General features: G+C 46.4%; 2 protein-coding genes across 8 annotated transcripts in view; one reads left to right on the top strand and one right to left on the bottom strand.

The window, feature by feature from the left end:
- The window catches only part of LOC135204197 (uncharacterized), a 35,408-nt gene extending 27,922 nt beyond the window's left edge, over window positions 1-7,486 (top strand). For both annotated transcript variants that reach the window (XM_064234280.1, XM_064234279.1), the window contains exon 2: window positions 5,710-7,486. In XM_064234280.1, the coding sequence (XP_064090350.1) occupies window positions 5,885-7,336 (1,452 nt within the window). In that variant the 5' untranslated portion in view covers window positions 5,710-5,884 and the 3' untranslated portion in view covers window positions 7,337-7,486. The remainder of the gene's footprint in view (window positions 1-5,709) is intronic.
- The window catches only part of LOC135204199 (uncharacterized), an 89,993-nt gene that overhangs the window by 2,280 nt on the left and 71,214 nt on the right, over window positions 1-16,499 (bottom strand). For all 6 annotated transcript variants that reach the window (XM_064234290.1, XM_064234286.1, XM_064234289.1 and 3 more), the window contains exons 6-7: window positions 9,476-9,610; window positions 8,041-8,143 (exon numbers count right to left, since the gene is read on the bottom strand). In XM_064234290.1, the coding sequence (XP_064090360.1) occupies window positions 8,063-8,143; window positions 9,476-9,610 (216 nt within the window). In that variant the 3' untranslated portion in view covers window positions 8,041-8,062. The remainder of the gene's footprint in view (window positions 1-8,040; window positions 8,144-9,475; window positions 9,611-16,499) is intronic.

Here is a 16,499-nt window from a genome sequence, read left to right as displayed (position 1 = left end):
CTATGGCAGATAAACCACGAACCTCAAAGTTCCTTGGCCACGGATTTGAGGGGTTCTCATTTTTTGCCAAAAACGAAGGAAGGAAGGAACAAACCACGGAATCTCCTTTGAAACCTACCCTTCCTTCTAGGGCATGAATCTCACTAACCCTTTTAGCTGATGCTAAAGCCATGAGAAAGAGAGCTTTCCTCGTGAGATCTTTGAAGGAGGCTAAATGTGGTGGTTCAAACCTAGCGGACCTCAGGAAACGAAGAACCACATCCAGATTCCAACTTGGAACTTCGCTCGAGGTTTTCTTGGAAGATTCAAAAGATCTTAAGAGATCATGAAGATCTTTGTTATTCGAAAGATCTAAATTCCTATGTCTGAATACCGCAGCCAGCATGCTTCGGTATCCTTTGATAGTAGATACTTGCCAAAAAAACCCGCATTTTTCTCTGAGGAAAACTAGGAAATCTGCTATCTGAGTCACAGAGGTACTGGAAGAGGAAAACTTCTGGTTCCTGCACCAACGGCGAAAGACGTCCACTTCGACTGGTAGACTTTAAGGGTCGAAGGTCTTCTAGCTGAGGCGATAGCCTTAGCAGCTTTTGTCGAAAACCCCTTCGCTCTGACAAGACTTTTGACAGTCGAAAGCCAGTCAGATTGAGAGCGGGGAGGTTTCTGTGATACCTGTCGAAGTGGGGTTGTTTGAGCAAATCTTGTCTTTGTGGAAGTGCTCTTGGAAAGTTCACCAACCATTCCAGTACCTCTGTGAACCAATCTTGGGCGGGCCAGAACGGAGCTACTAGCGTCATTCTTGTCCTCTCCGAGATAGCAAATTTCTTGAGGGTTTGTCCTAGTACTTTGAAGGGGGGAAAGGCGTAGACGTCTAGCCCTGTCCAATCTAGGAGAAACGCATCCACTGATACTGCTCCTGGGTCTGAGATCGGGGAGCAGTAAAGTTCGATTCTTGCGTTCTTTGCTGTTGCAAAGAGATCGATGTGAGGTCTGCCCCATCTTCTCCACAGGTCTTGGCATACTTCTGAGTGGAGGGTCCATCGGAAGGCAGGAGTTGATTCTTCCTGCTCAGGAGATCGGCCCTGACGTTCCTTTCTCCCTGTACGAATCTGGTGAGAAGACTGATCTTCCTTGTTTGAGACCACAGCAGAAGATCCCTTGCTGTTTCGTACAGGGAGAAGGAGTGCGTCCCCCCCTGTTTTTTTGATGTACGCCAAGGCTGTTTTGTTGTCCGAATTGACCTGCACTACTGCATTTCGGACGTGGGGTTCGAAGGCTTTCAATGCCATCCAGACTGCCATCAACTCTTTCTTGTTGATGTGCCAGGACACCTGATCCCCCTTCCAGGTGCCTGACACTTCTCTTGTCCCGAGCGTCGCTCCCCAACCTGCCTCCGATGCGTCGGAAAACAACACATGGCTGGGGTTCGGCATGTAGAGAGACATTCCTTCCACAAATCGAAGTGGGTTGTTCCACCACCGAAGGTCTCTCTTGATTTCCCTTGAGATCTTGAAGGAGAACTCCAGATCTAGGGAGAGACGCCTCCAGTTCTGGTATAGGAAGAACTGTAGAGGCCTGAGATGCAACCTTCCTAGAGAAAACGAATTGCTCCAGCGAGGAGAGTGTCCCCCCAGCAAGACTCATCCACTCCCTCGCTGTGCATGCATCTTTCTCTAGGAAGGTCGTTATTTTCTCGTAGCAACGAGCTATCCTCTCTGGCGACGGAAAAGCCCGAAAAGCCAGAGAAGCTATCCGAATCCCCAGATAGATCCTCTCTTGACTGGGGATTAATTGAGACTTCTGGAAGTTCACCAGAAGTCCCAGCGAACTTGCCAATGTAAGGGTCTTTTGAAGGTCCTCCAGACATCTTTCTTGAGACTCTGCTCTGATTAGCCAGTCGTCGAGATAAAGCGACACCCTCACTCCCTCCAAATGTAGCCACTGCGCCACGTTTTTCATTAACCCCGTGAAAACTTGGGGTGCAGTTGATAGGCCGAAGCACAAGGCCTTGAATTGGAAGATGTTTCCTCCCATCATGAATCGTAGATACTTCCGTGAAGAAGGATGGATCGGCACATGAAAGTAAGCATCCTGAAGGTCTAGAGACACCATCCAGTCCCCTGGACGAAGAGCCGCTAACACTGAGGAAGTTGTCTCCATGGCGAACTTCCTCTTTTCCACAAAGACGTTCAGGGCGCTTACATCCAACACCGGTCTCCATCCTCCTGAGTTCTTCGGAACTAGGAAAAGTCTGTTGTAAAAGCCCGCAGAGCGGGGATCTTTCACTAGTTCTATAGCCTCCTTCTCTAGCATGAGATCTACTGCTAGAGAAAGGGCTTGATTCATGATGGGGTCCTTGTACTTGGCTACCAACTCCCTCGGAGTTGTCGTCAATGGTGGTCTTGACGAGAAGGGAATGAGGTATCCTTTGCTGACAATCGATAGGGACCAATTGTCTGCCCCTCCCCCTTTGTGGGCCCAGACGTCGGCAAATTTCAGTAGTCTGGTCACACTGATGTCTGGAGTCCTTGACCGCTATTCTTCCCTCTGACTGACTTAGAGAAGGTTTTACCTCTCTTAAAAGGTCTAGTCCCTCTGGTTGCAGAACCTCTGACAGCGGGTCCTCCTCGAAAGGGCTCCTGTCTCAGAGGAGTCTCTTTCTTGGTCTTGGGTTGGAAGACAGAGCGAGGTTTCCTGGCCGCCTGGGCTAACATGTCCTGAGTAGCCTTAGCTGAAAGGGCACTCGAGACATCTTGGATAATTTTCTTGGGAAACAGAAGCGGAGAGAGTTGAGCATACAAGAGCGAGGCCCTTTGCGCATGAGACACTGCCTTCGTGAGAAACGAACAGTAGACCGACCGTTTCTTAAGCACTCCAGCTCCAAACAGTGAGGAGACTTCACTCGATCCGTCTCTCACTGCTTTATCCATGCAAGTGAGTACACAGTTAAGATCTTCAGGAGACAGAGCATCTGGGGTCTTGGTCTTATTAGCCAGAACACCTAAAGACCAATCAAGGAAGTTGAAAACTTCCAGGACTCGGAACATTCCCTTCAGTAAGTGGTCAAGTTCGTTCATTCCCCACGTAGTCTTGGCGGACAAGAGGGCGGAACGACGAGCAGAATCCACTAATGAAGAGAAGTCCGAGTCCGCAGACGAAGGGAGAGCGAGGCCTAAAGGTTCTCCCGATTCGTACCAGAATCCCAATCTGCCGGTCAGTTTAGACGGAGGGAAAGAAAAAACCGTCTTCCCTTTCTCTTCCTTAGAAAGGAGCCATTCCCCAAAACCTCTCAGCGCCTTCTTTTCATGGAAAACAGTAGGTTTCATCCTTACACAAGACGAAACCTTCGACGTCTTCGAAGTGGAGAATAACGAAAGAGGAGAAGGGGGAGCCACAGGAGAAAGGATATCTCCAAACTCTTGCAGGAGTAACTCTGTTAGTTTCTTATAGGAGGAAACTGAGGCGTCTTTTGGTCCTTCTTCTTCTGAGGGGTCCTGTTCCTCCTGAGCTGAAGAGCCCTCCTGATCCTTAGAGGCGCGACTATTCTTAAAGGAGTCTCTAGAGGAAGTTAGACGTATACGTCTTGGAGACAAAGCTTCCGGCAAGTGTCTACTTGCAACATCCTTCTTGTCTGGAGGAGTGCGTCTCCCAGATTCTTGAAGCCTAATAGGAGTCAGGCGGCAGTCAGGTGCAGAGCGCCTGTTTGAAGAAGAACTTCTATCAGGCTCTTGGCGCCTATCCAAAGGAGAGCGGCTACCAGGCGAACGGCGCCTGCCATACGAAAAGCGGGGCCTACCAGGCTCTTGGGCGCCTGAAAACCGAGGCGAGAGAATCTGGGCGACGAGCGCCTACTAGGTGAGCGCCTACCAGGGGAGAAGCGCCTGCTAGGCTCTCGGCGCTTGACTCGAGGCGAGTAAAAGTCGGGAGAAGAGCGCCTGCCAGGCGAAACGCGCCTAACAAGCTCTTGACGCCTGTCCAGCGAAGGGCGCCTGTCCGATTTAGGGCGCTTGTCAACCGGAGAGTGGAGGCGAGACGAGGAGCGGCTACGAGGTGAGTAGTGCCTACTAGGCTCTTGGCGCCTGTCAAGGGGAGCGATCCTGTCTCGAGAAGAGCGTCTGTAGGGTGAGGATCTCCTACGCGCAGTTTGCTCCTTGTCCGAAGGAGAAACTTGTCTGTCAGGCGAATGTCGCTTCGACGCAGATGTGATCTTGTCCGAAGCAGAAAGCCTCCTGCGAGAATCCGAACGCACAGGTGAGCGCGCCGCTTCCGTCGAATAGCGAGAGTCAGGAGAGGGGAGCCTGGACTTCTTTACAGGAAGCGAGACGTCCTTCCTACGACGAGAAGACACGCAAAGAGAGCCAGCCAGAGCCGAAATCTGCGCCTGAAGGTTAGCCAACACCCTTGCAGGAGAATTCACAAACTCGTGAACAGGAGACGAGGCTCGATCTCCGTTCGGGGAACGATACTCCTGAGATCTCTTACGCTTCTTCGCTTCCACCTCAGGCTCTTCCGAAAAAACTTCAGGGCTGGAAGGGCGGGCGCACGGGAGCGTTCCAGGCTCTCTTCGAAGGGCGCGAGGCTTCCGAAGAGCTCCATCCTCTTTTAGGAGAAGGCGAAGGCGACGACGAGAAGCACTGGCGCAAAATTTCTCTCTTGGAGCGATCCAAGGTAGCCTGGGAACGATCAACAGGAGCTACCGTTGGGGATGCTCCCTAACCTTCCTGCGGCTTTCGACTTTCCTCCTCCACTGGGACTGGGAGTCTGGAAGAGGTCTAGGCCTGGAAGCATTAGGGAGCCAATCAGACGCACCCTCCACTGCACTGGGTTCACTGCACAAATCACTATTGGAATCACTCTTACCTTCTAGTTGCTTGATTTTCCTCTCCATACTGCGAATGGTGGCTTTCATTGAGGCCACTTCCGAAGGCGCATCTTCGGCTTCGGTGCAGGGAGCAGGAGCTGAAACTGACAAAGGAGCTACTTCTAAAATAGGATTATCTACATCCAACTCGCTAATACAAGATCTACTACTGCTCCTGGAAGAAGCTTTCCTAACTTTATCCTTTTCAAGCTTCCTCAAGTAGGAAGACAAAGACTTCCATTCATCCTCATTCAGCTTTTCACATTCATTACAAGGGTTATTAAAGGTGCATTCATTCCCTCTACACTTCAAACATACCGTGTGAGGGTCTACCGCAGCTTTCGGTAGCCTCACCTTACACTCAGTCATACAACAAACTCTAAACATAGCAGTTTTCTTAGTATCAACATCAGACATCATGAATCCAAGAAAAATCCAAAGAAAAATCCAAAGAAAAGTCCAATAACTGTCCACAATCGCGAATGCCAGGCCAAAAGATCGGGTACTTCACCAAAAGTCCCCGTTCGAAACAATCCAGGGCGAAAACGAGAAAAGAATCCAACTGTCAAGAGGTACCGACAACAGGTGTGGTCGACACCGACGACAGAAAAAATCTGGCAAGAAAGGTATGATGGTTCTTACACCCGCCTCCCAGCGGCGGGTAAGGTAGATCACCTGACCTACCTGTCCGCTTTATAGCCGCGAGATTTTGAATTCCTTCTGTCGTTGAACCGTCAGGAAGACGTAAGCTAAGTATATGTCTGACAGGAAAGTTCATGTACAAAAATTAAGGATATATTATCAATCAGCAAGCTACTTCCTATATTTTTTTCTTTTTTCTTTTGCAGAAAGTTGTCAGTTTTGTCTTCCATTCCTGAATGCATTCCAGTACATCAGTTTAGTGGATGTCTGAAGATCAAAGAAGTGGTAATAAAGAAAAACAAGAGTTTGTTTCATCAGGTGAATAGGTTTACTTGTCTCCTTGAAGTTTGACAAAGCAAAGTTCATTAAGAACTTTCAGTCATGACTCCTACTGATCTTTCTCAAATTAATGACTCTGACAAAAACAAAGAGACTGAAACAAGTAAGAAAATTCAGCTTGATCATATCTGTGAAAATGAAGAGATTTTTTGTTTTACATGTAATTCTCAAGTTATAGGAAAAGATATAGCCAATCATCTTTTTCTTGGCCGAATAGAGTGTAAATATTGTACAGTCAAAATTGCTACTTGTGATTTTTTTAAGAAAGTCTTTTACTCCAAAACACAAGTGTGTAAAGAAAACCAATCCGGTAAACATGAATTTTCAAAATGGGAAACGTCTTGTTTAAGCTATCTTAACTATTTTTCACGAAAGGAACTTGTAATTCAGAGATTTTGTCAAAATAAAAAAGGCCCTCTCCCTGACTATGCAGTACTGTTGAAGGTTAGGGAATACTTGTGTAAATTAAGTGCAATTGAAAATTATGATCCATGGAGGAATGGAATAAAGGCGTGTTGGGATTATCTGGAAGAGAGAGAGTTAGGCAAGCAGGCACATATTAAAAACAGCGACTCTGACGACTCTTTTTCGGAATCAGAGGAGGTATCGGCAAGTGCAAATCTCCAAGATAAAAATATACTAAAGGCATCAGTACAAGGTGAAACTGTGAACAAACACATCAATGGATCCAAAAACACCTCTTCAATTACTTCACAGAAGGAAGCGGAAGTTCCTTTAGGAGAACCTAAAAACAGAAATGAGAATGAGGAAAATGCTAAAAATCAGTGTAAATGTCAAAGAGAGAAAAATGTTATGAATCAATGCAATTGTCAAATTCAGCAAGTGAATCAGTCTTTTCCAAAATCAGTGTCCACCTCTCATCGATCAGCTACTGAAATACCTTTAACATGTAAAATACCCAAACAAACTGTTCAGATGGCTAAAAATGTTGATAGAGAAGCATTGTCACAAGAAGAGTTGAACATTGAGGAAGAAGATGAGCCTGACGATGAACTTTTATCAGCATTTACAATAGGAGGATTAGACCAGACCATTGAGTATGTTACTATTCAAGATGACTGCAGAGAAAAAGAAAATGTTGGCCTAACAGAAAAGCCAGTTGGCCTAACAGAAAATCCAGTTGGCCTAACAGAAAAGCCAGTTGGCCTAACAGAAAAGCCATCTTCTGTAAATCAAGATGGTTGTGAAATATTCAGCGGAAAAAGGAAGAACAGAAATCAAAGTTTTTGTGATGCTAAAAAGAGAAAGTGCCATAAAAGTCATGCTCCAACTATTCATGATTTTCTCCCTCCTGGTGAAATTCAAAATGACAATTATTTGATTATTCACTTTCCTACAGAAAATTGCCCAGAAGAATGTCCAAATTGCTACTGTGAGTTTTCTCCATCGATGCTAACTGTTAACTGTTCTACATTTGTTTCAACAATCATATGTGATGACTGCAAGCTGACTATTTATGTTCTCCCTGAGTAGCCTATGCAGTACGTACTACTCTTATGCAATACCGTGTATATATATTGATATTTTGCATTACTTTTAGTTTATCTTTATGGTCTTTGTAAGACTGACTTTTCAATCTTCAAACTTTTAATATACACTTTCTTATAAAAAATATAATCCCTATTCTTGATTTTATTTTTCCTCCTATGTAATTTGAGACAAAGATACTAAAAGTTGCCACCTATATTTATGTTATTGTAAATAGAAATTGCCTGTATTAGAAACGTAACTAACTTGCACCACGGAAACAAATGAGAATGTGTACAGTGACTTCCAGATAATGTTTCCAAGGCATAAAGTGGTGGTACCGGCTTTACATCATAATCAAAGGTGACCTAGATATGTCTGAAATACGAGGAAACCTCATTCTGTGCTTTATCCAAAGCTTGCCCAGATAGCCAGTTCCCATGTTCTGAAGTTCGAAGATTTTCAACATAAAATACACTTATTCAAAACCCTATGTTCTTAAGTGCTGTTAGTCTCTGTCAAGTTTATACTTGCTCTTCCTTCAGAACTGCAGTCATTTTCCTAACAGTTCAAGCAAAATACTGTGATGAAAGAGGAATCTGATAATAATGAAGGCCATCCTCATGGAAACTAAGGTGAATTGTGAGGGGTGAAAACTGATTGTTACAAATGCCATAACATCTGAAAAGTCATGCAAAAGGTATTTTTACCTAATAATTCAGGAGGACTGCTTCAAGGAGGCTGCAGTGGAGTTAGAATCGACAAGAACTTATCCTCTAAACACGCTGCTGTTTTGGCCACTCCAATATTTATCTGGCAGAGTAAAAACAAAATATGATGGCTTAATCAAGTTTAAAATTAATGACTATTCCCCAGCCCATAAAAAATGAAGCGTATAACCATTGCAACATTCATGGAATATCTTAATACAGGCAGTCCCCGGGTTACGACGGGGGTTCTGTTCTTGAGACGCGTCGTAAGCCAGAACATTGTCAAAAATCCTAAGAAAACCTTACTTTTAATGCTTTAGGTGCATTCAAAACTATGTAAACTGCATTCTTATTGCATTTTTCATAAAAAAACCTTTAAATATTGATTATTTTGCATTTTTGGTGTCATATTTCATCTGCCAGACCAGCGTTTGTAGGCGTCATAACTCTGGAACATGCATCGTAACCCTGGGACATGCGTCTAACCCTGGAAATAATTTCTGATGAATATAATTGAAAAGCGTCGTTAGCCGAGACCGTCATAACCCGGGGACTGCCTGCACTTCTAAATTGATTACAAATGCCCCCAAGAAAAAATGCCAATGTTTCTCCATTCTATCTGAAGGTATCACATACAAGACTGTAGAACCAAACTGACATTATTTGTGTATACATTAATTGCTCAAGTTACAATGTACTGACACAAGGCATTTTCAATGATAAAGCAGCTTTTTGTTAAAAATGAAATGGAAATACAGTATAAAAATCTACTTATATCAGTATGCATCTTTATGTTAGTATGTTAGTGAGTAACTAATGTTAAAACATCATACAAAATAGAAAAGAAATCAACAAAAAAGGTGCCGAATCACACATACATAAATGTTACAATATATAAAACATTATAAGAGTAATGAGCTGTACACAAAAAAATCATTTGAAAGCTTAGAAACATTAAAAATATTGTCTTGTTTGCATGTCATTTGGCTTAATATATTGCAGTTGCATGTACATAGTCCAGTGTTTAGTCATCAACCATAAAATTGCCAAATCACATACAAACAGATGTTAAAATACACAAAATAATATACTTGCACATTAATATAGTGTTTAACTGGATGAAACCACTTACAACCCTCAAAATATAAAGAATATTGTTGTAGTATATTATAGTTCCAGTGATAATCCCCAAAGACTGAGTTTGTATTATAATGACTTTCATTATAAATATTCTCAGTTTGCATAAAAAGAGATAAAGGTAAATGTAGGGTTGTTACTCCCAAAATAATGTACAATTATTTCACTGCACATGGGTTAATCAATAGCCATATGTACGTACTTTCAGTCTTCATCAAAACCTAACTGTTAAATTGGAGTAAACCGCTCTTCTAAATGCTTTTAGATATTATTTTCTGATATTTTTTAAGCAACTTACCTTTTGTTCATTGAGTATTCTAATCAGCAGTTCCTGCTTTTTAACAAGAGCGCAATAATTTCTCTGTTGTCTTTCCAATTCCTTTATTTGAGCACTGTTGCTTGTCAGTGTACTTCTCAGCTCATCTAATTCATCCTGAAATGAATTATTATAAACAAGTAATGTGGTAATTGCACAAAATAAAAAAAAAATGATATTGTTAAACTACAATAAAGTTTTGTACATACTTACCTGGCAGATATATACTTAGCTATAGTCTCCGACGTTCCGACAGAATTTCAAATCTCGCGGCACACGCGACAGGTAGGTCAGGTGGTCTACCTTACCCGCCGCTGGGTGGCGGGCGTATGAACCAATCTATCTCTCCAGCCAGATTTTTTTTTTCTTTCACCTGTCTCCTGAGGGGAGGCTGGGTGGGCCATTAGACGTATATATCTGCCAGGTAAGTATGTACAAAACTTTATTGTAGTTTAACAATATCATTTTTGTACATGAACTTCCCTGCCAGATATATACTTAGCTGATTGGCACCCTTGGTGGAGGGTAAGAGACAGCTAAAGTAATAAGGAGAGATAAGAAACAACTGATGTTGTAGGATATAAATAACCTTGGTTTCTTACCTGTTCAGGCAGAAGACTTCATTGATATTGTCTCTGAGTCTGCGTTGCCTGGAGAGCTACAGCTAGGACGTGACCTGATGCTGAAAGACTCTCGGATCTACCACTGGGATATGTGATCCCTTTGTGTGGTAGAATCCAAGTCGGATCCTGTTAAAGGGAGTTCGTCCCTATCTTAACAGGTCCTAACCACTACTACTGCAAGGAGCCACACTCATCAGACCACCTAACCAAACTACTAAAGATTAGTATTACGACCTAAAGAGATGCCTTCATGCATCCTCTTTAAGGCAACCAACAACAACAAATACAAGGGGGAAAAATTTATACTACTAAACAGGATGAGTTCCAGCTCCCTGCCCAGCACTGAATCCGCAGATACGTACGGGCCCAAGGCGAAGCCAATTTAAGTTTTTCGTAAGTGATTCTCACATCACGTAAGTAGTGGTTCGCGAACACTGACTGACATCTCCAGAATGTTGTCTCCATCAGATTTTCGCACGGACATATTCTTGTTGAAGCAAGAGAAGTTCTATGGCTCTTACTTCGTGTGCTTTCACTTTAAGAAGCCTAAGATGTTCTTCTCTGCAGGATCCGTGTGCTTCTTTGATGAGGCTTCTCAAGAAGAAGGACAATGCGTTCTTCGACAATGGACGAGTAGGCTCTTTTACTGAACACCACAGGACCTCTCGGTTGGCTTTCAGTTGCTCTTTTCTTCTAAGGTAGTATTTCACCATTCTCACTGGGCAAAGAGTTCTCTCGGGTTCTTCTCCTACCAAAGAAGATAACCACAACGAATCTCGAAGTTCTTGGGCCATGGACTTGATGGGTTCTCATTCTTTGCAAGAAAACCAGGAAGGAAAGAGCAAATGAGAGAGTCCTCCTTAAAACCCACATTACCATCAATCGCCTGAAGCTCACTCACTCTTCTGGCGGAAGCTAGAGCCATCAAAAACAGAGTCTTCCTGGTAAGGTCTCTGAATGAGGCTGAATTAGGGGGTTCAAACCTAGAGGACCCAAGGAATTGAAGGACTACATCCAATTCCAGCTAGGTGTCTTAGGATACTGCATTTTCGTTGTGTATATTAAAAGACCTAATAAGGTCCTGTAGGTCCTTATCTTCCGATAAGTTGAGGCCCCTGTGCCTGAAGACATTCGCCAACATACTACGATAGCCTTTAATCGTCGAAACGACTAAGCCACATTCTTGTCTTAAGAATAAAAAGAAGTCTGCAATTTGATTCACAGAGGTACTGGAAGAGGAAACGTTATTCCTCTTGCACCATCTTCTGAAGACATCCCACTTCGATTGGTACACTCGTAAGGTGGAAGACCTCCTCGCTCTAGCGATTGCCTTAGCAGCTGCTGACGAAAAGCCTTTCGCTCTGACCAGTTTCTGGACAGTCTGAAGCCAGTCAGACTGAGAGCGGGGAGGTTTTTGTGGTACCTGTCGAAGTGGGGCTGTCTGAGTAGATCGCTCCTTAGAGGAAGCGATCTTGGAAAATCCACTAGCCATTCCAGCACCTCTGTGAACCAATCTTGTGCTGGCCAAAAGGGAGCTATCAAAGTCATCCTCGCGGAATCTGACTCTGCGAACTTTTTTAAAGTCAACCCCAGAATCTTGAAGGGGGGGAAAACGCGTATACATCGAGTCCTTTCCAATCGAGTAGGAGAGCGTCTATCCCTATTGCTCCTGGATCCGAGATGGGCGAGCAATACAGATCCAGTCTTTTGTTCTTTGAAGTTGCAAACAGGTCTAAGAGAGGCCTGCCCCACAACTTCCAAAGGCTCTGGCAAACATCTTGGTGCAGAGTCCACTCTGTGGGAAGGACCTGATCTTTCCTGCTGAGGAGATCTGCCCTTACATTCCTTTCTCCCTGTACGAATCTGGTGAGAAGTTTTATCCCCTTTCTTCTGTCCACAGAAGAAGATCTCTTGCTGTTTCGTACAGAGAGAAGGAATGCGTCCCCCCCTGTTTCCTGATGTATGCCAGAGCCGTGGTGTTGTCCGAGTTTATTTGCACAACTGCTCCTGTCACATCTGACTCGAACTCCTTCAGAGCAAGCCACACGGGACTATTAGTTCTTTCCTGTTGATGTGCCAGGAAGACTGGTCCCCCATCCAGGTTCCTGACACCTCCTTGGTTCCCAGAGTCGCCCCCCAACCTGTTTCCGACGCATCGGAGAACAACACCAGGCTGGGGTTCTGGGATTGAAGCGGCAGTCCCTGCGAGAACTTGTCGGGATCCGCCCACCATGCTAACTCCTTCTTGATTGAAGAGTAATTGACAGGGAGAACTTCAAATCCTGAGAAGGACGACTCCAATTCCGGATGAAGAAAGAATTGGAGCGGTCTCAGGTGCAACCTTCCTAGGGAAACAAATTGCTCCAGTGAGGAGAGCGTCCCCAGCAGACTCATCCACTCCCTCACTGTGCATACTTCTTTCCCTAAGAAGGTTGTTACTTTTCGAGTCCCCGGGCTATCCTCTCCTGTGACGGAAAAGCCCGAAAACTCAGAGAGTTCATCTGGATCCCCAGATAAACGCACTCTTGAGCGGGAATCAGACTTGACTTCTGCAGATTGACCAGAAGTCCTAAGGAATAAGTCAAATCCAGGGTTTTCTTCAAGTCCTTCAGACAACGATCTCTGGAATTGGCCCTTATAAGCCAATCGTCGAGATAGAGCGAAATCCTCACCCCTTCTAGGTGAAGCCATTGTGCCACATTCCTCATGATGGCCGTAAAGACTTGGGGGGCCGTGGAGAGCCAAAACACAGGGCCCTGAATTGGAAGATTCTTCCCCCCATCATGAATCTTAGAAACTTCCTCGAGGAAGGATGGATTGGTACGTGGAAGTAAGCGTCCTATAAGTCCAAGGACACATCCAGTCCCCTGGACGGAGTGCTGCTAACACCGAGGCAGTGGTCTCCATCGTGAACTTCTTCTTTTCGACGAAGAAGTTCAGGGCGCTTACATCCAACACCGGTCTCCATCCCCCTGAGGATTTCGGAACTAGGAACAGGCGGTTGTAAAAGCCTGCCGAAAGATGATCTGCCACTAGTTCGATCGCCTCCTTTTCCAGCATCTGATCTACCGCTAGTCGGAGGGCTTGATTCATGATGGGGTCCCTGTATCTGGCCGTCAACTCCCTCGGGGTATTCGTCAAGGGAGGCCTCGAAGAGAACGGGATTAGATAGCCCTTCCTCAAAATTGACAGGGTCCAGGCATCTGCGTCTTTCTGGGCCCAGACTTCTGCAAACTGTAAAAGCCTGGCGCCTACAGTTGTCTGAAGGACTTGAGTCTTACTTGGGAGGTTTGATTGACTTCGTAAAAGTCCTCCCTCTTCTATTTGGTTTCCGACCTCTGAACGAAGAGGATCTAGAGGTAGATGCCCCTCGAAAGGTTCCTGAGAGGTCGGCTTAGCTTTCTTTGTCTTAGTCTGGAAGGTAGGGGTGGCGGCGGCTTCCTTGCAGACTGCGCTAGAAGGTCCTGAGTAGCTTTGGCAGAGAGAGCCTTCGAAATGTCTTGAACCAGGTGTTTAGGAAACAGCTGTGTAGAGAGAGGGGCAAAAAGCAAAGACGATCTCTGAGCATGTGAGACCGACTTTGTTAAAAATGAGCAAAATATGACAATTTGTCCAAAATTGCATTTTTCCTAACTATACAAACCTGAGGTCCTTTTACAATAGGAAGGTACTAGCGGCAGCTGGATAGGTCGTAAGCTTTCGAACAAGGGGTTCGGTAGTTAACTGCTTGTCCGAACAGGCGCGCGTCGCGCGACTGGGAGGTAAACAAATCACTTTTGCTTTTGGTTCCCAAGCAAAAAAACGGCAGAGTGAGGGGTGGCATGAGGTGGGGCTATGTGTAAAAGGACCTCAGGTTTGTATAGTTAGGAAAAATGCAATTTTGGACAAATTGTCATTTGTTCCGACACGGCATACAAACCTTCGGTCCTTTTACAATAGGAAGACTCACTTCTTGGTGGGTGGAATCTGAGTCTTTTGTGAACAGACTGGTGTTCGCCCAACCTTGGAAGCCTCCCTGGTCGTAAGAGCGAGGGAGGGATCCAAGCCTCTGTCCGATTGATCGGGGTGTGCACCGCAGGATCAATGGTCAGACCTCTGGACCGAGTACTAAGAGAGAGGCAAGCGTATCTCTTCGTACCAGCAATGTAAGAACTTGTTCCTGTACAGGAGCAAATATAAAGTCATGGGTTTGACTCTTGTAGGCATCCACTTCCCCCCCCTTGTAGGAGGAAGTGGTGGATATTCTGCTCCTATCCCTAGTGAAAGGGATAGGATGGGGCTCTGTCATATAGCTCACCTGCATCTCGTCCTCATCCAGCGTAGTGACGACCGTGGCCCTCTGCCCACAGGTAGAGGAGGAGGAAAAGACGGGAAGAGGGAGCCAGTCACTCACTCATTCACACATCCATCCACACAGTCACACCAGGACTCGATGCTGTTTCAGCCCTGCGAGGGTCTGGGTTTGCTACACAACTTGTTGAGCAGCCACCACGGGTCCCAAGGAAAAGGTATCCAAGGACCTGTGGGCAATATCCCGAAGGTAGAAGGACGTAAGGTAGTCTGGTTAGACCAGAACCCCTGCCTTCAGGACCTGCGCCACGGAGAAGTTCTTACGAAACGCCAACGAGGGGCCAATACTTCTGACTTCGTGAGCTCTCGGACGGGACGTACGGAGTTCGTCACTACCAACATCCTCATACGCCCTCCTGATGACCTCACGCAGCCAGAATGAAAGAGTGTTCTTGGATACTTCTTTCTTGGTTACCCCGGTGCTAACGAAGAGGCGTCGACACTCAGGCCTGAGGTGTCGAGTTTTCTTCAGATAGCGCCGTAGCGCCCTCACAGGACAAAGCAGCATCTCATCCGCATCATTATCGGTGAAGTCCATTAGGGAGGGAATCGTGAATGACTCGAACCTGTCGTCAGGGATCGACGGTTTTCTGAGTCTTCGCAACGAAGTTCGGGACGAAATCGAGCGTCACAGATCCCCATCCCCTGGAAATGTCGTACATCATAGGAAAGACCATGAAGTTCCCCTACTCTCTTCGCCGATGCCAGGGCCAGCAAGAAGAGGGTCTTGAGGGTCAGATCCCTGTCTGACGACTCTCGGAGTGGCTCGAAGGTCTTCGAGTCAAACTCCTAAGGACGAGAGTCACATCCAACGCAGGGGGCCTGAGTTCCCTGGGTGGGCAAGACCTTTCGAAGCTCCTCATGAGCAAGGAGATCTCGAACGAGTTCGAGATGTCCAATCCCCTCAGTTTCAGGACGAGCGCCAAGGCGGCTCTGTATCCTTTGATTGTGGGGACTGAGAGGAGCTTTCTCTCGGCGAAGAAAAACGAGGAAATCCGCTACCTGCTGAAGAGTGGCTCTGAGAGGAGATAGACCCCGTCTACGACACCAACCACAGAAGACGGCCCACTTCCCCTGGTACACAGCTGCAGAGGACTGACGGACGTTTCCCAGCCATCTCTGTTGCTGCGCTACGAGAAAAGCCTCTCGTTCGCAAGAGATGGTGGATAACAGCCAGCCGTGAAGACGTAGGGACTGGACTGCTCGGGTGGTACCGCTCGACGTGTGGCTGGGCCGAGAAGGTTGTGCCAAGGGGGAATCTCTCTCGGTTCTCCTGCGAGAAGAGCCAGCAGGTCCGGATACCAAATGGCCTGTGGCCATTTGGGAGCCACCAGGATCACCCTGAGATTCGGGGTGACCAGTGCTCGACTGATCACCTTGCGAATCAGGCTGAACGGGGGAAAGGCATAGACGAAGAGGTTGTCCCACGGGTGTTGAAGAGCGTCCTCTGCAGCTGCCCATGGGTCCGGCACGGCCGAGAAGAACACCTGGAGCTTCCTGTTGTGCCGGGTGGCGAACAGATCCACGACTGGTCGCCCCCACAGGTCGAAGAGCCTTTCCGCCACGTCCTGGTGTAGAGACCATTCGGTCCCTATCACCTGATCCCGACGGCTGAGCGTGTCTGCTACTACGCATTTCCTCTTCCTGGAACGTAGCGTGCCGACAGCTCTGATTGTGGTGGCCTCGGCCCACTCGTGCACCTGCCGAGTCAACTGGTACAACGGGAGAGACACTAGGCCCCCCTGTTTGTTGTTTAAGTAGGCCACCACCGTGTTGTCGCACATCAACACCACTGAGTGTCCCATCAAGCGTCCTGGAACTCTTGGAGAGCGAGGAACGCTGCCTTGAGTTCCAGTACATTGATGTGAAGGTGCTTGTCGTTCTCGTCCCACACTCCTGAAGTCAGCAACTCCTCCACCAGGTGTGCGCCCCATCCCTCGTCGATGCGTCTGAGAACAGCTGCATGTCCGGGGGGGGAGTGCGCAGAGGCACTCCCTCTTAAGAGGTTCCTGTCGTCCAGCCACCAGGCTAGG

This window comes from Macrobrachium nipponense, chromosome 44 (assembly GCF_015104395.2).
Source record: "Macrobrachium nipponense isolate FS-2020 chromosome 44, ASM1510439v2, whole genome shotgun sequence".
Taxonomy (NCBI): domain Eukaryota; kingdom Metazoa; phylum Arthropoda; class Malacostraca; order Decapoda; family Palaemonidae; genus Macrobrachium; species Macrobrachium nipponense.
Note: the sequence above shows the minus strand (reverse complement) of the source record. Positions and strands in the feature narration are given on the sequence as shown.